Source organism: Salmo salar, chromosome ssa09 (genome assembly GCF_905237065.1).
Source record: "Salmo salar chromosome ssa09, Ssal_v3.1, whole genome shotgun sequence".
Classification (NCBI taxonomy): Eukaryota; Metazoa; Chordata; class Actinopteri; order Salmoniformes; family Salmonidae; genus Salmo; species Salmo salar.
Window position 1 is genome coordinate 134455417 of NC_059450.1, and position 22752 is coordinate 134478168.

The following is a 22752-nucleotide window of genomic DNA, read 5'->3' on the forward strand; positions in this document are numbered from 1 at the left end:
ACACCATTCTGTACACTTCTGGCCCTTCTTTGGACACTGTGTTAACAACCCTCCAGACGAGCTTCAATGCCATTCAACTCTCCTTCCGTGGTCTCCAACTGCTCCTAAACACAAGTAAAACTAAATAACTAACACTCTTCAACTCTTCTACTAACTAACACTCTTCAACCGATCGCTGCCTGCACCTGCCCGCCTGTCCAGCATCACTTCTCTGGACGGTTCTAACTTAGAATTTGTGGACAACTACAAATACCTAGGTGTCTGGTTAGACTGTAAACTCTCCTTCCAGACTCACATCAATCATCTCCAATCCAAAGTGAAATCTCGAATTGGCTTCCTATTTCGCAACAAAGCATCCTTCACTCATGCTGCCAAACATACCCTCGTAAAACTGACCATCCTACCAATCCTCGACTTCGGCGATGTCATTTACAAAATAGCTTCCAATACCCTACTCAACAAGCTGGATGCAGTCTATCACAGTGCCATCCGTTTTGTCACCAAAGCCCCATATACTACCCACCACTGCGACCTGTACGCTCTCGTTGGCTGGCCTTCGCTTCATAATCGTCGCCAAACACATTGGCTCCAGGTCATCTACAAGACCCTGCTAGGTAAAGTCCCCCCTTATCTCCGCTCACTGGTCACCATAGCAGCACCCACCTGTAGCACGCGCTCCAGCAGGTATATCTCTCTGGTCACCCCCTAAAGCCAACTCCTCCTTTGGTCGTCTCTCCTTCCAGTTCTCTGCTGCCAATGACTGGAACGAACTACAAAAATCTCTGAAACTGGAAACACTTATCTCCCTCACTAGCTTTAAGCACCACCTGTCAGAGCAGCTCACAGATCACTGCACCTGTACATAGCCCATCTATAATTTAGCCCAAACTACTACCTCTTCCCCTACTGTATTTATTTATTTTATTTATTTTGCTCCTTTGCACCATATTATTTATATTTTATCTCTGAACTTTCTTCAAACTACAAATCTACCATTCCAGTGTTTTTCTTGCTATACTTTATTTACTTTGCCACCATGGCATTTTTTTGCCTTTACCTCCCTTATCTCACATCATTTGCTCACATTGTATATAATCTTCTTTTTTTTTTTTTTTTTTTTTCTACTGCATCATTGACTGTATGTTTGTTTATTCCATGTGTAACTCTGTGTTTTTGTATGTTGTCGAACTGCTTTGCTTTATCTTGGCCAGGTCGCAATTGTAAATGAGAACTTGTTCTCAACTTGCCTACCTGGTTAAATAAAGGTGAAATAAATAAATAAATAAAAAAACTCACAGTGCGCCTTGGTCCGCTCATTACGACGACCGTGACAAGTATATACTTCGTGTGTGATATCATTTAGCAAAACTATCTTTTACACACAGAGGGATGGAGGCGCTTGGTGCCCAGGAGTCATCGATGGGTGAGATGTCACCGCAGATGAATAACGAGAACAGGTTACCTTTCCAGGTACATATCCACCCAACCTCTGCATCTATGTTCAATATCACATATATGTTTCTCGTTCCAAATACCATTAATAAATGGCATGCTATTGATCAATAGATTATGATGGGTCTTCTACTAAGGTTTACAATACAGGAGTCTATACCAGTGAATTAATGTCACCATCCATGTCAGCCTACATTCAATCACCTACCTGTGGACCCTCCCTCTGCCTCCAGATCTTCCCAGAACCAGTGGAGGTGTCTCTGAGTCCAGAGGGCTCTCCCAATCACCTGCAGCAGTTCAGTCCCTCAGAGAAGGAGCGGCTTCCCTCCATCATGGTGGAGCCCACGGACATGAGCGAAGTGGAGAGTGGCGAGTTACGGTGGCCCCCGGAAGACATGGAATTCTGTTCTGAGGAGGATGATCTGTTCCTGGAGCAGTGTATCCCCCCGGCCAACATTGCAGACTGGGGAGAGGAGGAGGAAGAGACGTCTGTTATCAACCACCAGCAGAACACATCCCTCATTGGTATGTTGTGTGTATCTCTGTATCTCTCTATAAATGCGTGTTCTATTTCTCTTTTCAGACTCTCTTACTTTAATCCATGCTTCTTTGCTTGCGTAGACAAAAGACCAATAGGATAATCAGTCATTCTTTCTAACTCTTTGATGATGTATTATTATGTCTGTCTTACAGACCTCCAGTCAGATGCGTTCAGGGATGAAACACCAATTCTACCACCTAGCAGCTCACCTGCCCTGAACTGAGTCACCAACCTCACCCCTAAACCCCTGCTATCTTCCCGAGGAAACCACTCACAGACCATGGGTCACAGGTCAATAGGAAACAGATTCCTGGACAGAACGGTACCACAGCTCAAATATTGTCCAACAATGAAAGGAGATAAGCTTCAATGTTATGTAAATAAGTTAAGTTAGGCAGTAGTGTAATGTTCTATGCAAAATGTCATAAATAAAACCAAGGACAGCTCTGAGAGAGAAGGGTTATCTGAAGGAGTTGTGTGAAGAAGAATATCTATCAAGAGTGCTTATTTTAAGAAAAGTTCTAACACATCCGTGGAAAGAAGGAAATAACACTTTGCTGACATTTGCAGTTTTTTTCATGAAGTCATTACTTCATTTATTATTTTCCCCTATTTCCAAGGGCCCAACAGTGGTTTTGGAGTACATCAGAGTCCATACTAGAGTTAGTAATTGTATAATGTTTACATATGTTTATTGCATTGTTTAAATTATGGGGTTGCCAAGAGATATGTAGCCTGGCACGCCACCCCACGTGGTCCAAAGAGTTGTCAGCCAGGTTAGGGGATATGGCACTCCACCCACAAGTGTTAGACATACCCACCTGGCTGTGGGCTTTCCCACAAGCGATAGATTTCAGTGTTGGCCTAAACCAAGGATGGGCAACTCCAGTCCTCAGGGGCCTGATTGGTGTCACAGTTTTGGGCCAACCCCAGCTAGCACACATGACTCCAATAATCAGCTAATCAATTAATTATGTTCAGTTTAGAATTAAATGAGTTTAATCGGCTGTGTTTGCGAGGGATGGGGAAAAAGTGTGACACCACTCCAGTCCCTGAGGACTGGAGTTACCCATCCCTGGCCGAAACCTTTCAAACTCAACTCTGGACCTCAAAGCCAGTTCCACTGCTTTTTTTAATTGTTCCCCTCTAATCACTGGCTGATTTAGACCTGGGACACCAGGTGGGTTCAATTAATTATCAGGTAGAACAGAAAACCAGCAGGCTCCGGACGTCATAGGGTAAGAGTTGAATACCCATAGACCAATACCCCCCCCTCCCCGGGTGCACGTTTTGGGTTTTGCCCTAGCACTACACACAGTGGTGGAAAAAGTACCCAATTGTCATACTTGAGTAAAAGTAAAGATTCCTTAATAGAAAATTACTAAAGTGAAAGTCACCCAGCAAAATTCGACTTGAGTAAAAGTCTAAAAGTATTTGGTTTTAAATATACTTAAGTATCAAAAGTAAATGTAATTGCTAAAATATGCTTGAGTATTAAAAGTATAAATCATTTCAAAGTGCTTATATTAAGCAGACCAGATGCACCATTTTCTTTTTTTTCCTTTTTTATTTTTTTTTTACAGATAGCAAGGGGCACACTTCAACACTCAGACATCATTTACAAACGAAGCATTTGTGTTTAGTGAGTCCGACAGATCAGAGACAATAGGGATGACCAGGGATGTTCTCTTGATAAGTGCATGAATTTGACAATTTTCCTGTCCTGCTAGCCATTCAAAATGTAGAGTACTTTTGGGTGTCATTGAAAATGTATGGAGTAAAAAGTACATTATTTTCTTTAGGAATGTAGTGAAGCAAAAGTATAAATAGTAAAGTACTGATACCCCCCAAAACTACTTAAGTAGCACTTTAAAGTATTTTTACCTAAGTACTTTACACCACTGACTACACAGCTGATTCAAATAATCAAAGCTTTATAATGAGTTGGTTATTTGAATCAGCTGTGTAGTGCTAGGGCAAAAACCAAAACGTGCACCCGGGGGGACCGAGTTAGGAAAACCCGGGCCTAGACTACTGTTTTATGGGCACCCACTCCCGGTAATATACTTCTGCCCCCCCCCCCCCGTGGACCGACTTGTGCATAAAGCATCCACCATTCAGGCTGTAAAGGCATCATTTTCCTACTTAACCAACTTTAATGGCGAGTCGCTGGAAAAAAAACTGGAAAACTATTCTTCGGCTGAACACGATGTACAACATTCTAAGTTGTCTAAAAATGGTTATGGAATTGTTTTCTTTATTAAGACAGTACACATATTTTTCTGGACGGCTAGCCATTAAAGCTAGTTGGTTGCCTAGGCTAGGGCACCCACAAGAGTAAACACATGCAAAACCTGAAGGTACTTGTTGATATCAAAAGGGAACAACACAGTTATTGTGTCTGCTGTTGACAGTTTAATATGGAGATACATCTATATATTAAACATATGTGCAGTACAGGTGCTGTCATCATACTCAACATGTGTGTATAGCTTTGGCCTCCCAACAAATTGTAAATATGAACAATGTCACTTTTTTATGTAACAGTACTGTAATAAGCATAACGACTAACAATAAAGTTGTGAAATTCAGATTTAGTAGTGTAGTTAGACAAGGATTGTGTAAGGCTTGCTGTGAAATTAACAATGATGATACTAATAGCTGCTAACATTAGCAATGTAGCTCAGGGGAAACACCTTTTTGAAAAAAAACATGATAAGCTATGCACAAAAGTATATATACAGTACACCACGACTCAATTTACCTTTCAAAGGTTTGTGGAAAGTATTATCTTTTCTACCTGATTAGAAGTAGGCCTGGGCTACAATATACATTGCATTCGGAAAGTATTTAGACCTTTTCACTTTTTCCATATTTTGTAATGTTACAGCTTTATTTGAAAATGGATGAAAAAAATTCCCCTCAATACACACAATATCCCAGAATGACAAAGCAAAATTTTCAGACCCCTTTACTCAAGACTTTATTGAAGCACCTTTGGCAGCGATTACAGCCTCGAGTCTTCTTGGGTATGATACTACAAGCTTGGCACCCATGTGTTTGGGAAGATTCTCCCATTCTTCTCCACAGATCCTCTCAAGCTCTACCAGGTTGTATGGGGAGTGTCGCTGCACAGCTATTTTCACATCTCTCCAGAGATGTTTGATCAAGTTCAAGTCCGGGCTCTGGCTGGGCCGCTAACCACCGAAACGATTTTAGCTATCTTGCCATTGCCTGCATTGTCGTTGTTGCCACGTGCGTAGGACAATATGAGTCGAGAAAGGGAAACATTGGATAAAATCGAACAGAGTTTATGGACTTTAACTGAGGACAATTTACGGTACCTGTCTGTATGTTGTGGAATAGGAGGTGTAGATGACTTTGAAGTAAAAGGAAAGAGCCATTGCGTATTGCGCCACAAGCTGATTGAAGGTTACTGTGAGAAGAAGGATTTATTGGAATCAGAGGATGTGGGAATGTCTTGGCTGCTTCAACTAAAAGATTAAATCAAAGTAATATCGAACCTGGAGGATGCTGCAAAAAGTCTGCCTACAAGTCCCAGTCAGTCGGCGCCAATGACGCAAGTGGACAGTGAACCCAGCGGAGAGACAGGAGCTGCGGCAGGACGAAAAGAGGGAGGGGCTCCTCAGTCCAGCAGAGAGGTGGGCCCAGCTCCAGAAAGGCACACACCACAGAGAGAGTGGAGTATGCCCAGTCATAAAGTCTTTAAAATCCATGGACAGATAGGAGATCAGAATCAGAAAGATAAGCTCAGCTTCAGCAGCCTAGAATATCAGATTGAAAATGGACTGAGAAAAGTATACAGTGAATTAGACATCATAGAAGCAGTAATCAGAGCTGTGAGCCCAGGGCTTAAGATGAGGAGTTATCTGGAGGGAAAAACAGACATGACACTCTACACACTAAGGCAAATCTTGAGGACACATTATGCAGAGAAGGATGCTACTGAACTGTATCACAAGTTGACTAAGGCAACACATGAGCTGGGACTTCCTAGTCCCAGTCTTTGACCATGCATGCAACATGAAATTGAACACTTTATCACTAAAGTGTGTAAGTGTATCAAACAAAAGAAACCCAATGTAATAACTAGGGCCCCAATGTAACATGTACGGGATACAGCTCCTTTTGAGATTATTTCATTTGACTATGTGCATTCGGAGAAAAGCAGAGGGGGCTAAGAGTATATTTTAGTTATTTTAGATAACTTTACAAAATTTGCACAAGCCTACCCCACCAAAAAACAAGTCAGGGATAACTGCAGCAAAAAAAGCTTTGAGGTTTTTTACCAAAGTTTGGCTGTGTAAAAAATAATTTTACATTTTTTGTCATTTAACAGACGCTCTTATCCAGAGCGACTTACATTGCATACATTTCATACATTTTTTTCCCCCATACTGGTCCCCCATGGGAATTGAACCCACAACCCTGGCATTGCAAACACCATGCTCTACCAACTGAGCCATCACAATCAGGGAAGAGAGTTTGAAAATCAAATCAAATGTATTTATATAGCCCTTCTTACAACAGCTGATATGTCAAAGTGCTGTACAGAAACCCAGTCTAAAACCCCAAACAGCAAGCAATGCAGGTGTAGAAGCACGGTGGCTAGGAAAAACTCCCTAGAAAGGCCAAAACCTAGGAAGAAACCTAGAGAGGAAGCAGGCTATGAGGGGTGGCCTTCCAGAACTGTACGGGCCAATTCCAGAGCCTCTTCTTATCATCCACAGGAGAATCTGGTGGAGATATTTAACCGTACACTATTGTCAATGTTGGACACATTAGATGAAGAGAAAAAGGCCAACTGAGGTGATTACCTAAACAAGGTCATTCGTGCATATAATTGTACCACCAGTGATGCTACTGGGTTGTCACTGTATTTCCTGCTATTTGGAAGGGCTCCACTGTTACCTGTTGACCTTGCCTTTCGGTTACAGATAAAAGAACAGGAAAAATCATACTAGGATTATGCTAAGAAGTGGCAGCAACAGATGGCAGAAGCCTATGACATCGCCATAAGAAACATGGAGTAATCAACAGCCTACTACGATCGGAATAAAATTAATTTGGTTCTGATCTCAGGGGGTCGTGTTCTGGTGAGGAACATGTCATAACGTGTGGGACCGGGAAAGCTAAGCACACTGGGAGGACCAAACACACGTGGTGGTAACCAGGAAAGGTGATGACAGCCCTGTCTATGAGGTCAAATCCGAGAGGTGTACAGGCAGGGCCCGGTATCTGCATCACAATATACTCATGTCATGTAATTCCCTACCATTTGAGGAACCAGTTCAAGCACCGAGTAGAGGTCTGTGGAGAAAGGAATCACCCCAGCATAGAGGTCTGTGGAAAAAGTGTTGTGGAAATTGTTACACAGGGACACTCAAAGTCAATCTTAGACTAATCATTGTTTATTGTCAGTGCGCTGGAGAGGTTCCAACCAACTCAATGCACCATAGTACACAAGTCAATCAGAAGCTCTCCCTGGGCAGTCCCAGCAGTTGTCTTATATATGGCTATACAGTTGTGGCCAAAAGTTTTGAGAATGACACAAATATTAATTTTCACAAAGTCTGCTGCCTCAGTGTCTTTAGATATTTTTGTCAGATGTTACTATGGAGTACTGAAATATAATTACAAGCATTTCATAAGTGTCAAAGGCTTTTATTGACAATTACATGAAGTTGATGCAAAGACTCAATATTTGCAGTGTTGACCCTTCTTTTTCAAGACCTCTGCAATCCGCCCTGGCATGCTGTCAATTAACTTCTGGGCCACATCCTGACTGATGGCAGCCCATTCTTGCATAATCAATGCTTGGAGTTTGTCAGAATTTGTGGGTTTTTGTTTGTCCACCCGCCTCTTGAGGATTGACCACAAGTTCTCAATGGGATTAAGGTCTGGGGAGTTTCCTGGCCATGGACCCAAAATATCGATGTTTTGTTCTCTGAGCCACTTAGTTATCACTTTTTTTTGAGCCACTTAGTTATCACCTTATGGCAAGGTGCTCCATCATGCTGGAAAAGGCATTGTTCGTCAACAAACTGTTCCTGGATGGTTGGGAGAAGTTGCTCTCGGAGGATGTGTTGGTACCATTCTTTATTCATGGCTGTGTTCTTAGGCAAAATTGTGAGTGAGCCCACTCCCTTGGCTGAGAAGCAACCCCACACATGAATGGTCTCAGGATGCTTTACTGTTGGCATGACACAGGACTGATGGTAGCGCTCACCTTGTCTTTTCCGGACAAGCTTTTTTTCCAGATGCCCCAAACAATCGGAAAGGGGATTCGTCAGAGAAAATGACTTTCACCCAGTCCTCAGCAGTGCAATCCCTGTACCTTTTGCAGAATATCAGTCTGTCCCTGATGTTTTTTCCTGGAGAGAAGTGGCTTCTTTGCTGCCCGTCTTGACACCAGGCCATCCTCCAAAAGTCTTTACCTCACTGTGCGTGCAGATGCACTCACACCTGCCTGCTGCCATTCCTGAGCAAGCTCTGTACTGGTGGTGCCCCGATCCCTCAGCTGAATCAACTTTAGGAGACGGTCCTGGTGCTTGCTGGACTTTCTTCGGCGCCCTAAAGCCTTCTTCACAACAATTGAACCGCTCTCCTTGAAGTTCTTGATGATCCGATAAATGGTTGATTTAGGTGCAATCTTACTGGCAGCAATATCCTTGCCTGTGAAGCCCTTTTTGTGCAAAGCAATGATAACGGCACGTGTTTCCTTGCAGGTAAGCATGGTTGACAGAGGAAGAACAATGATTCCAAGCCCCACCCTCCTTTTGAAGCTTCCAGTCTGTTATTCGAACTCAATCAGCATGACAGAGTGATCTCCAGCCTTGTCCTCATCAACACTCACACCTGTGTTAATGAGAGAATCACTGACATGATGTCAGCTGGTCCTTTTTTGGCAAGGCTGAAATGCAGTGGAAATGTTTTTGGGGGATTCAGTTCATTTGCTCGGCAAAGAGGGACTTTGCAATTAATTGCAATTCATCTGATCACTCTTCATAACATTCTGGAGTATATGCAAATATCCATCATACAAACTGAGGCAACAGACTTTGTGAAAATTAATATTTGTGTCCTTCTCAAACTTTTGGCCGTGACTGTACACAGACAAGTTATATTTGCATGATTTAGCATAATTAATGAATCATTACCGTTCTGTTTCATGTGACAGACCAATATCTCACGAGACTTCTTCTCTCTAAGCTGAGATCTTGAAACTGAGATATATTTTGTTCTTTCTCAAAACAAGGTCTGGGCGTACTGCAGTATAGGAGGATGTACAGTCAGCCACTGCATGAAAGTAAACAGCACATGAATAGAAACAGCAAAAGTTATATTTACTATAGAACGCCCCAGCATAAAGGTCTGTGGAGAAAAGAACCACCCCAGCATAGAGGTCTGTGGAGAAAAGAACCACCCCAGCATGGAGGTCTGTGGAGAAAAGAACCACCCCAGCATGGAGGTCTGTGGAGAAAAGAACCACCCCAGCATGGAGGTCTGTGGAGAAAAGAACCACCCCAGCATGGAGGTCTGTGGAGAAAAGAACCACCCCAGCATGGAGGTCTGTGGAGAAAAGAACCACCCCAGCATGGAGGTCTGTGGAGAAAAGAACCACCCCAGCATGGAGGTTTGTGGAGAAAAGAACCACCCCAGCATGGAGGTCTGTGGAGAAAAGAACCACCCCAACAAAAGCAGCAAAATGCTGAGAGCACTGAGTCAGAGCGCAGATGAGAATTCCTATCCAGTATTCATCAACAAGCCACGTAGGGTTGAAGAGAGCAGATAGAGTAGCACACAGCTAGTGTTATTATTATTATTATTATTATTATTATTATTATTATTATTTGACCATGCTGGTCATTTATGAACATTTGAACATCTTGGCCATGTTCTGTTATAATCTCCACCCGGCACAGCCAGAAGAGGACTGGCCACCCCTCATAGCCTGGTTCCTCTCTAGGTTTCTTCCTAGGTTTTGGGCTTTCTAGGGAGTTTTTCCTAGCCACCGTGCTTCTACACCTGCATTGCTTGCTGTTTGGGGTTTTAGGCTGGGTTTCTGTACAGCACTTTGAGATATCAGCTGATGTAAGAAGGGCTATGTAAATACATTTGATTTGATTAGTATCAGATAATAGTGAGGAACAGGGTCAAACTTCACTGTGAAGGAATGCCAGCCTGTCCTCAGGGAGACCCCAGAAAAGACAGGCATAAATATGGAAACAGCTAAGGGCTCAGAGATAAAGTGGACACTAATTCATTGGGGTCACCCATGACCTTAACATCCTAACCTATAACACTTTAGGGCTGCCAAGCTCTTATCAGGATACGAACTAGAGATGCTCAGATTTCTTTTTTTTTTTAAGACTTACTAATCAGTGTGATAATATTCAGTGGGGGTTGCGTCTTTGCCCATTTAGGTAGACTGGGCATGTCTATATAGTTATATTGGTGCTAGTCCAGTTCTCAGGTGTTCTCGTGACCAGTACTTATGTCATTTGTGTTTGTATCTCCCCCTGTATATTTGGCAATGCGTTGACATTTTTACAATTCCTGATCATAAGGAGGTGAGGTCATGATTGGGCGACGTGTCTGTGGACAGAAATTGTGCGAAAGAAGAACAGTTCCTATTTTTTCTGGTTATGTGCAGAGTCATCAACAAGAGGACGTCGAGCCATACATTTGAAATCTAAGGTAAAGTACAACCTTAATTTTAACCTTAATTTTACAGTGTTCGGTGATTGATTATCTGATTGAAATTATTTCATTCTAGAGGTATTTTGCACTTGAATGACTTAAATGTCATGTAAAATGCTGACTGGTCTTGTATCACTTTATAAAGTGTGTTTGTGTTATTCCTCGATTTCAAATCCTGTTTAACCCTTTTAACACAACTAAGCCATTCCAGCATTAATGACATTTTAATATCCTATGGTTATTTACTTTGGTCTTGATATGGACAATTACGGATTGAATCTAAAATAAACTGTGTGAATAAACAATAGCAACTAGCAAGTCATCATAATAGTATGTCATGGTTAAAAGGGGGATACCTAGTCAGTTGTACAACTGAATGCCTTCAACTGAAATGTGTCTTCTGCATTTAACCCAACCAAGATTATGCTTTCAATGCTTTAACAATTATATCATTCCATTCAGGTATTCTTGAAAGTCAAGACAATCCTTGTCTGGCAGTGAAACTTTATAGTCGGAAAAAAAAAAGATTTAGTTGCATTATTTGAGCTTATTTTTAAAGGTCTGTGGAGAAAGGAACCACCCCAGCATAGAGGTCTGTGGCAAAAGGAATCACCCCAGCATTTTTAAAGGCGAAAGATTTGCTTCTGGAAATTCCAAAATATTTTCAAAATGATTCATTTCCATATGGGCTCTATGCCCAGAAATGCCATAATCCGGAGCAAAGGATCCCAATTCCAAACTCTGCTAAAAGAAATCGATATTGCAGATAGATTGTAGCTTCTATCAATGTAATTGTCTGCATCACTTCCAATCTCCCATATATATTTTTGCAAATATATACATACAGTACATACACACATGCATATCTCTCCTAAAAATGTGCATTAATTCAAATGAACTGAAGAGGGACCTTATGTCATTTCTTTCCCTCTGACTTCAAATAATATTTCTCTCAAAACTGATTCCTAACAAATGTGTCCGGAGATTTGGGGCTCTATTCAATACAGAAGTTCAGTGTTACAACTTGATTGAAATTTAAAGGCAATGTCCCCACTTTAGCAGAGACTTCATTCACGGTAAACGCTGCATACGGTATGTCGGCTGAAACGGAAATTACCTTAATTTCTAGTGTGCAAGCTGTTACGCTTCAACGAGACAGATTGAACAGAGCCGTTGGTTATCTCCATCAGATTAGTCTGAAATCCTAAATGAATCAGGAATGAGCTGGGTCAGCTCCACCATAATACCCTTCATGTCCTCATTACATGTAGTGCAACAAGGTAGCCTGTAAATTGCTCTACTTTTGATAGAATTAAACAAACAATATTGAAATCACCATGGTCTGTGACATGGTGAGGTTGGAGCAGGTGCAGAGAAGAGAAGAGCCAAGGAATCAGTGGTTAAGGATAAATATAATACTTTACTGAGAAATGGTAGCCACAGGATCACAGTAAACTTGGGGGGGGCGTGCGCGCGCACGCACACACACACACACACACACACACACACACACACACACACACACACACACACACACACACACACACACACACACACACACACACACACACACACACACACACACACACACACACACACACACACACACACACACACACACACACACACACATGCGCTTCTGCAAAGGACAACAGAAAACACCTCTTTTAACAGGGAAATCATAACGAGTAAATAGGACACACCTGCGTGTCGTTAATGTCTCTAGGATGGTCTCTGCTGCCCTCTGGTGACAGGTGGAACCATGACATGGTCACCAACATAATCTACCAACTCCATCTCTTTTATACACTGAACAACATTTTTTGAGGAGTACTTCTGTCTGTAGTTATTGGTTGATTTGCTGGGCCTGGCTCCCCAGTAGGTGGGCCTGGCTCCCAAGTTGGTGGGCCTATCCCTCCCAGGTCCACCCATGGCTGCGCCCCTGCCCAGTCAAGTGAAATCCATAGATTAGGGCCACGAGAACTGTTGAAATATAATTTAATGTTCATTTCTCTACCATAAGCCACATCCAACGTTATTTTAGAGAATTTGGTAGTACGTCCAACCGGCCTCACAACTGTAGACCATGTGTATGGCGTTGTGTCGGCGAAAGGGTTGCTGATGTCAACGTTGTGAACAGAGGTATGGTCAGGAATAATGAACACAATTGCGGACAATGAACACAATTGTATTTTAACGATGGCAATTTGAATGCACAAAAATACCGTGATGAGATCCTGAGGCCCATTGTGAGGCCAATTTTTATAAGGTATCTGTGACCAACCGATGCATATCTGCATTCCCAGTCATGTGAAATCCATAGATTAGGGGATAATTAATTTATTTCAATAGACTGTATTCCTCATATGAACTATAACTCAGTAAAATCAATGAAATGGTTTCATTTTGCATTTATATTTTTGTTCAGTATAGATTAAGATAGGAATGAATTTTGGTTCAAATATGTTTATTTTAATTAGGTTTTGGAATCATAAAGAAACTGAGGGAAAACAAAATGTCTTCTTTGTATATCACTTGAATGATGAAGAATAATGCATTTTTGTCAACTCTGTAAAACATAATCTCGTCTAATGTTATCTCCATCAGAGTGCTGAAAGACCTGTTTTTACTGGGGATTTTCAATTGAACCATTTTCTATACTTTACAAATAATTGTATTTAACTTTTATTTTTAGAGGTACAAATATGTCTGTTTCAAGGATCACCTCCATCAGTGGCTTGTCAATATTCAGAAAAAAAATGTATTTACTGTTGTGCAACATACAGTGCATTCGGAAAGTATTCAGACCCCTTGACTTTTTCCACATTTTGTTACGTTACATCCTTATTCTAAAATTGATTAAATCTATATTTTTCTCATCAATCTGCACACAATACCCCATAATGACAAAGCAAAATCAGGTTGTTGGACAATAAATGTAAAAATGTAATTCCTTTTAAGGTGTCTGACGGAGTTAACATAAATCCTATGAAAATATATATTTTAAAAAAGTTAGAGATTGTCCCGTCTTTCAAGAATACCTGTATTATTGTATTGATACAATGCTATTATAGGAACTATCATACTACTGTCTTTCCCTTCCCCTCAACAGTCATCTCTAAGCATGGATGATTTGAGCTCGATTTTCACTGATGAGGAGTTGAGCCTCCTGAACATCACTGAATGGGATTTTGTCAATCCTGAGAACCTTGGTCCTGTGCTGGGGCCCCGTCACCTGTTCGCCCTGCTGTTCTATAGCTTGGTCTTCCTGCTGGGGGTCCCGGGCAACGCTCTGGTGGTGTGGGTGACGGGCTTCCGCATGCCGCGCTCAGTCACCTCTCTGTGGTTCCTCAACCTGGCCCTGGCTGACCTGCTGTGCTGCCTGTCCCTGCCCCTCCTCATGGTGCCCTTGGCCATGGACCAGCACTGGCCCTTTGGCCCCGTGGCCTGCAAGCTGCTCAAGGGACTCATCTACCTGGTCATGTATTGTAGCGTGCTGCTGCTAGTACTTATCAGCCTGGACCGCTGGCTGCTGGTCAGCTTGCCCGTGTGGTGCCAGAACTGGAGGAGGCCTCGCAATGCCACCTGGGTATGTGTCGGGTTGTGGTTCCTGGCCCTGCTGGGCAGCATCCCCCAGTTTGTCTACGTGAAGGAGGTCCAGCTAAGCATCAGTAAATCAGAGTGCCTGGGATTTCACACTATAGTTAGCGGCTGGACTATCACTACAGTACGCTTCCTGGTGGGTTTCGTGCTGCCATTCATCACCATCGTGGCGTGTCATTGGGTTGTGTATAGCAGGGCTGGGCGGGGGTCTGGGGTGGGGTCTGGGAGGGTGAGTGAGGTTCGCTCCAGACGCACCTTGAGGGTCATTTTTGCTGTGTTGCTGAGCTTCTTCCTGTGCTGGGTTCCACTGCACATATTGGATTTCCTGATCCTATTGACCCCCCGGCACTCATCGCACAGCGCCAACGTACAGCTGGCCCACACCCTGGCCCTCTGTCTTGCCTACTGTAACAGCTGCCTCAACCCTCTGCTCTATGTGTGTCTGGGACGAGGCTTTAAGCAGAGTATCAATCGTTCCTTGCGCAGTATGTTCAACTTCGCCACCGAGGAGCCGGTTCCCAGAAAGAGCATGTCCAAGAGCACATCAGAAAGAACCCAGGAGATGAAAATTATGTGAAGTTCTCTGTGTGTGTGTGTGTGTGTGTGTGTGTGTGTGTGTGTGTGTGTGTGTGTGTGTGTGTGTGTAAACCATGAGAACCTGCTGAGTCAGAGTGTTTTGTGACATTTAAAAGTGCTGAGAGATGTAATTTGAATCCAGTGTTATGCAACAGAACAGGAACTTCTGCCCTCTCTGTAATATGTTTCCGCCAGCAATCACACTTGTGCAATTACATTTGGCTTTATCTGTATTTAAGGGCTCTATTCAATCAGATCTGCTTTAGCTGACATCCCCAAAGAGGTTGTTTTGGCGGTGTGAAAGGTGGAACTGCGTTAGAGCTGTCAAATCCACAAGCGGCTCCTGGCATTACAGTATACCTGAAGCGGACATTGCCATTTGCTACATAGAGTCGCACGAACAGAAATCCCATGCAGCCTTGTTTACAAGTTCGAACAGTGGAATGTGAGATATAATCTATACCTCAATTAGGCTGATAGAAATCCTCATTATTTTGTTTAATGATTTTCAACTTGACTGTGTGGCTTCATGACAATGATCAAGAGCAGCTGCTCACCGATTGGATAGCTCCAACGTATTTACACCTCCAAAATATCACCTATGTGAGTTTTTGTTAACGCCCGATCTGATTGAATCTAGACTGTTGGGGGTCACCCTGGGGGTCGGGTGTGGGGCCACACCAGTGCCATGATTACTGTATATATGTGGTAACCTTTGTATGCTTGCAATGCGCAATGATGGAAAAGTACTGGGTAAATGGAGATGTACTGCTTTAGTTCTCAGGCTGAGAATTGTCTGCACCTGCTGATAGTCACGCAGGCTCAAGGCCGAGATAGTAGAGTGAGAAACCACAGTCTAGACATGTTTTTCTCATCTTAGATACTTTGTATCTAATCCAATGCAACAATGTTAAGATATGATTGACGGTAGGTTGCATAAAGAGTGTTGTCCCCTGTTTCGCCACACAGATCTTTACTATAGACTACTGAGGTACTCTGTATGTGAATCTCTGTCTGCAATTGCATTGTATTACTAAAGAGTTTTATACCAAGGTTCCTGTGTCTGTGTCATCTATCTGGAAGACTGATTGTTGAAGGAAACTTACATCACCCCATGCAATGGACCAACCAACATTTGGCGAGCTTGCCAGGAGTGAGTGATCACTGCGTCTAGATGATCTTCGTCCCACTGTGCAGCTCATCAAATTATAAGGTAAGCAGACGACTGTTAAACCAAAAGTCTGAAATTAGAAAAAGCACTGTGTGGTTGATGACTCATTCCAGTATGTAAGTGACACCTCACTCATGGGGTTGATAATTACAGGAACAGTCGATACCTACATGTATGTACAAGCCCGTAATAGGATGTACATGTGATAAATGACCCAGAACCCCTGGTGTAATAGTTTGAAATTCCTGAAGGTCTAATGTGACCTTGTGTGAGGAACTTGGTTATAGATTAGGATGAACCAAGTCAGTATGGTGTTCTTACCTGAGGGAAGACACTGGTTTTATGTATGGTGTTCTTACCTGAGGGAAGACACTGGTTTTATGTATGGTGTTCTTACCTGAGGGAAGACACTGGTTTTATGTATGGTGTTCTTACCTGAGGCAAGACACTGGTTTTATGTATGGTGTTCTTACCTGAGGGAAGACACTGGTTTTATGTATGGTGTTCTTACCTGAGGGAAGACACTGGTTTTATGTATGGTGTTCTTACCTGAGGGAAGACACTGGTTTTATGTATGGTGTTCTTACCTGAGGGAAGACACTGGTTTTATGTATGGTGTTCTTACCTGAGGGAAGACACTGGTTTTATGTATGGTGTTCTTACCTGAGGCAAGACACTGGTTTTATGTATGGTGTTCTTACCTGAGGGAAGACATTGGTTTTGTTTTGATATATGTATAATTGGTGGGATTATAGATTTGGTGTGGGACAATTGTTGTATGAGTTGAGTGCATTTAATAACAGTGAATGGATATATGCTAGTCACTATCAAGAATTTCTATGTACTGAAATAAATCGAGACTGGTATAGACAACAAGTCTTTAAGACTAGTACAAGAAAGGGATACATTTGTGAATTGCGTATTGGGAAAGACATGTTGTGAGTTTACTCTTCCATTACACCCACAAGAGAGGAGACAGGGAGACCCCCATACTGAAGTTAAAATACAATTGAAACCAATTGTGGTTATTTACCACACATATGTTGAACCATTTACAGTAGCGTGGTTAGTGAATAAATGTAGTGAAACTAAAGAAGAAGAGGGGTTAGAGAAAATAGAACTGCGTTGGGTATATCATCCTATTTTAGGTTCTACAACCCGTATACGGGGATAGAACTGGGTTTTTCTACAGTACCATACAGATAAGTCACTCAGTCCACATTACATTGAACCTGATTAAAACAAAATCACGGGACACCATGACAGATTCAACATAAGGCAGTGCAGAGACAGTGGGTCCCACACCAATGAAGGCTGGGCCTGACCTCTCTGACACTGGCCTGACTGATGCTGACTTGGAGCTTTTCGTTGACGGTTCTGCATATATAGATCAAATTACAGGGTAGGTTGTATGAAGAGTGTTGTCTCCTGTTTCGCCACACAGATCTTTACTATGGACTACTGAGGTACTCTGTATGTGAATGTCTGTCTGAAATTGCATTGCATTACTAAAGAGTTTTATACCAAGGTTCCTGTGTCTGTGTCATCTACCTGGAAGACTTATTGTTGAAGGAAACTTACATCACCCCATGCAAAGGACCACCCAACAAGATCTTAGTTTAGATTTTAGTTCATTGTCATAGATATGTCATTTTGACAAATATGTCATGTTTCAGCCGTTAGATAATAACAACAACTCTTAATGAGCACACCACAACATGAATTGTGTCCCCCCCAAAAATATAATAAATAAAATAAATATTACTGATCTTGTAAATACATGTATTTGTGTTGAAATAAAAGTTTGTATGAAATCAAGTTGCTCTTTAAAATGCTTTTTTGGTGTCTTATTATCCCATCATCCCACATCCAAGTCTTCTTCCTCTCCACCACTACTGTGTTAAACTCTCTTTCAGATATCTGTGGTAATGACTAGGGTGGCTGGAGTCTTTGGCAATTTCTACGGCCTTCCTCTGACACCGCCTGTTATTGAGGTCCTGGATGGCAGGAAGCTTGGCCCCAGTGATGTACTGTGCCTTACACACTACTCTCTGTAGGCAGAGCAGTTGCCATACCAGGCGGTGATGCAACCAGTCAGGATGCTCTCGATGGTGCAGCTGTATATCTTTTTGAGGATCAGAGGACCCATGCCAAATCTTTTCAGTCTCCTGAGGGGGAATAGGCATTGTAATGCCCTCTTCACGACTGTTTTGGTGTGTTTGGACCATTATAGTTTGTTGGTGACAACAAGGAAGCTCTCAACCTGCTCTACTACAGCCCCGTTGATGAGAATGGGGGCGTACTTGGCCCTCCTTTCCTGTAGTCCATGATCATCTCCTTTGACTTGATCATGTTGAGGGAGAGGTTGTTGTCCTGGCACCACACGGTCAGGTCTCTAACCATCTCCCTATAGGCTGTCTCGTCGTTGTCGGTGATCAGGCCTATCACTGTGTCATTGGCAAACTTAATGATGACACCTGTTTTGATATCCAGAAGCTATTTTTGGTCATAAGAGACGGTAGTAGCAACATTATGTACAAAATAAGTTACAAACAATGTTAAAAAACACACAAAATAGCACAATTGGTTAGGAGCCCGTATAACAGATGTGGCATCAGCTTCTTTTGCCAAGTTAATGAAAAATTCCAGCCATAAACTACGTTCTGGTATTTGTTTCATTCGTCCATTGTTGATGTAGTCCCAAAATGTTTTGCATGTCAGCAATCAAGTTTTCAAGATATACAGTGCCTTTGGAAAGTATTCAGACCCCTTGACTTTTCCCATATTCTGTTCGGTTACGGCCATATTCTAAAATTGATGAAATAATTTTTCAATCTACACAAAATCAATCTACACAAAATACCCCATAGGTAAAAGCAAAAACAGGTTTTAAGAAATGTTTGCTACTTTATCATTTTAAAAAACCCGGAAAAAAATCACAATATAAGTATTCAGACCTTTTCCTCAGTACTTAGTTGAAGCACCTTTGGCAGCAATTACAGACTTGGGTCTTCTTGGGTATGACTAGGGTTGGGTTGGTCACTTTGTAAATGTAATCCGTTACAGTTACTAGTTACCTGCCCAAAATTGTAATCTGTAATGTAACTTTTGGATTACCCAAACATAACAATGTAATCTGATTACATTCAGTTACTTTTAAGATGCATTAGAAATAGACAAAAATGTATGTTACCAATTGAACCACATCTATTGCAGGATAAATCAGTGTTAAAGTTTACATAGCTGGCCATATATGGATATAAAATGTTACTTTATGGGTTGGTTATGTAGGCTTCTTCTAACCCATCGCTTTCTACTACATATAATAATACAATTAAATTATATATTTACATTAAAAACCAAAGTCTATCAGAATTTTAGTCATTCCAATAAATGTTATATCCCTTGATCTTCAAGAAAAGGACTTGGAAATATGGAAGTATAGATTAGCCTATTTGTTTTACCTGAGCAGGACCCCAAAACTAAGGACTTATTAGCCAGCCCAGTTGTTTATGGTTTTGTTGTCATGGAGGACTGATTGGGCTGATTGATTCGAGTTGAAAAATAAATGCTGCGCTCATGGAATGGCATGCTTTGAGTACTACTGAAAAGTGCTATTTACATGTGAAAAATGAATGCCATATGCTGCATTTGCTATAGGCCTATTGTTTAACTTTTTGTTGGTGACACTTTGATATCTTGATAATATGCAGATGTTTAAAGGGCAATCCACAGATGAAACAGTAAAACAGTTGCCCTGCCTCTGTTTTGGTATAAAGCTGAGGAATGGGCCTGGAGAAATGTAACCACTCAGATTAATAGACAGAGGACTGACCATCTATGATATAAAAATTATTGTTTTAACAATGTTATGAGGCTATACAGTGTTTGTCTACATTTACAATGTGTACAAACATTGGAGAAAAACAAGTTTATATTTTGGGTTATCATGGAATGTGACAGTTGAACTAAGCTCATGAGGCATTTATAAGTTATATTCTTCAAGAATCAATGGATATATATATATATTTATATGTCATTTATAAGTACAAAAATGTATTAAGCAACTACAGATTGCCCCTTGTAAGTCTATGAAAAGCGTGCGAGTTTCAACATGTGTCCATTAGGCCTATGGATTAAACATTTTTATCAGCATGAATTAGATTGGGCAATAAAAGTCCCACTTTTATTCCATAGGCTGGGATCTGCACTGTGCAGCTCTTGCAAGAGAACATTTTTCACTGGCTGTCCACTGGTTTCAAAAACAATTGATAGGCAGCTTAAACTTCTTGAATTCAACCATTATTGGCTTCAAATACACATTTAGATTTGTTGACAACCATCCACAACAACCATAATCCGTAAGGCGCAAAAAGCTAAATGAGAGAGCAGCAGTGTGATTCACATCAATGTGTTATATAGACATCAATAATAAGTGATATCTGTATCGCCGTAGATGACACCACTGCTGTCATCCTTACCTCCAAGCATTTATTAAAGTTGGATAATCTTTGGATGCCAACAGCAGTCGTACCATTGGAAGACATAGCGTGGACTGTATTCTACAAAAGCCTATTCCTGCTCTTTTCCAATGATAAATCAAGCCCATTTGGTGTGTCATCATAGTGGTCTTGTAACAAGTGCGCTGAGAGTCGGGAAGCAAGTTCAGGGAGTGAGTGTTTTAATAAATAAAATGCTAGAAAATAAAGGAAAGCCGCACACTCTAAGAGCTCAGATGCAAAAATGTAATAACCAACGTTTCGACAGCGAAGCTGTCTTCATCAGGGTATCATCAAACACTGCGAGATGAGTCATTTATATAGTGTCAAGAGACACACAGGTGTTTGTAATCATGGCCAAGTATGGCCTAATATCATTGGTTAACTCAAATATTTTAAAAAATGGCATACAAAGAACATACAAAAAGACAAACAAATGGATAGCATACGATCATAGCATTTGTAGTCTAAAATGTATCTAACAAACAATTACAATGGCAAAATCACAATTATCACAAGAATGGCTTCAGATCAAAGTCTATGTTGAGACCGAAGGGAGCAAGGGTCTTTAAATTAAAGATCCAGGCAGCCTCTCGTTTTAACAATAAATTATCAAGGTCACCCCCTCTCCTCGGGAGGGTGACATGTTCGATACCAATATAACGCAGAGACGAAATCGGATGGTTTGCTTCCAAAAAGTGGGCCGCAACTGGGTAAGTTAAGTTTTTGCACCTAATGGTGCTACGGTGCTCTGAGATACGTACTTTTAATTCACGCGTTGTTTTACCCACATCATTTTTACCACAAGGACAAGTTATAAGATAAATAACTGCCTTAGTGGAACACGTAATAACACCTTTAATTGGGATAGATTTCCCTGTTTGGGGGTGTTTGAAGGATCTACATTTATAAGTGCCAGCGCATTGAGCACAGCCATTACACTTGTAATTTCCATCCAGTATGGGCGCAGATAGACGTTGTTCAGGAATATCTTGGGGTGGTAAATCAGAGTGTACCAATTGGTCTCTGAGATTTCTTCCCCACGAGAATACGACCAGGGGAAGATCAGAAAACACATTAACGAGACTATCATCATATTTCAGAATGTGCCAATGTTTGTGAACGATTCCTTTAATTTGTTCAGAGCACTTTGAATAGCGGGTAGTGAGAACGCAAGAATGCGTCTTTTTGCGAGACTGACCTTGAAAAAGGTCATGACCTAGAGGCCGGAAAGGGAGTTTATGTGACAGGTCTTTGACCTTTGGTCAGACTCGCTCATGTAGAACAAACTTAAACTTGTACCTTTTTCAATGCTGATTTGAATGTCATTGAGAAAACAAGTGTCAAAGATTTTTTTATCGCAAACCTCTTTTCAGAATTTTAAATAAATCCTTGAAGTAATCATCTCGTTTTTCAAAAGTATCTGTAATCTGATTACAATATTTTTGCTGGTAACGTAACAGATTACAGTTAAAGTTTTTTTGTAATCCCTTACAATCCGTTACTCCCCAACCCTGATCTGTGATGCTGGGAAAAGATGATTAGATGTTAATGGAGAAGCAGCTTGCTGGGTTAAAGCTGAAGTGATTTCAGAAATGGAACCAGATATTAAAACCTCTCTGGGCTAGGCGGGACGAATTCGTCCCACCTACGTAACAGCCACTTTAAGCCTGTGGCGCGATTTTCAAAACCTTAAAAATCCTATTACTTCTCAAACATATGACTATTTTACAGCTATTTAAAGACAAGACTCTCGTTAATCTAACCACACTGTCCGATTTCAAAAAGGCTTTGCAACAAAAGCAAAAAATTAGATTATGTCAGCAGAGTACCAAGCCAGAAATAATCAGACATCCATTTTTCAAGCTAGCATATAATGTCACATAAACCCAGAAGACAGCTAAATGCAGCACTAACCTTTTACAAACTTCATCAGATGACACACCTAGGACATCATGTTACACACAGCATGCATTCTTTTGTTCAATAAAGGTCATATTTATATATAAAAAGAGCATTTTACATCGGCGTCTGACGTTGACTAACTATTTTCCCCTCAAATGCGTCCCGGGAAACAGTGCATACTTCCCTTTATTACTATTCGAAAACAATTTTTTACATTTATATTGTCAATCTAACATTTATAGATGAATATCTCTTGAGAACACCTGTCATACCAGATTTTA

The 22752-nt window shown here is 41.4% G+C and overlaps 1 protein-coding gene across 1 annotated transcript; it reads left to right on the forward strand.

Annotated features, from left to right (window-relative positions):
- Positions 1-10504: 10504 nt before the first annotated feature.
- On the forward strand, positions 10505-17899 carry LOC106612975 (C5a anaphylatoxin chemotactic receptor 1). The gene is made up of 2 exons (XM_014214744.2): positions 10505-10714; positions 13830-17899. Exon 2 carries the CDS (start codon positions 13842-13844, stop codon positions 14895-14897), a length of 1056 nt encoding a protein of 351 aa, XP_014070219.1. The 5' UTR covers positions 10505-10714; positions 13830-13841; the 3' UTR covers positions 14898-17899.
- The last annotated feature ends 4853 nt before the right edge of the window (positions 17900-22752 follow it).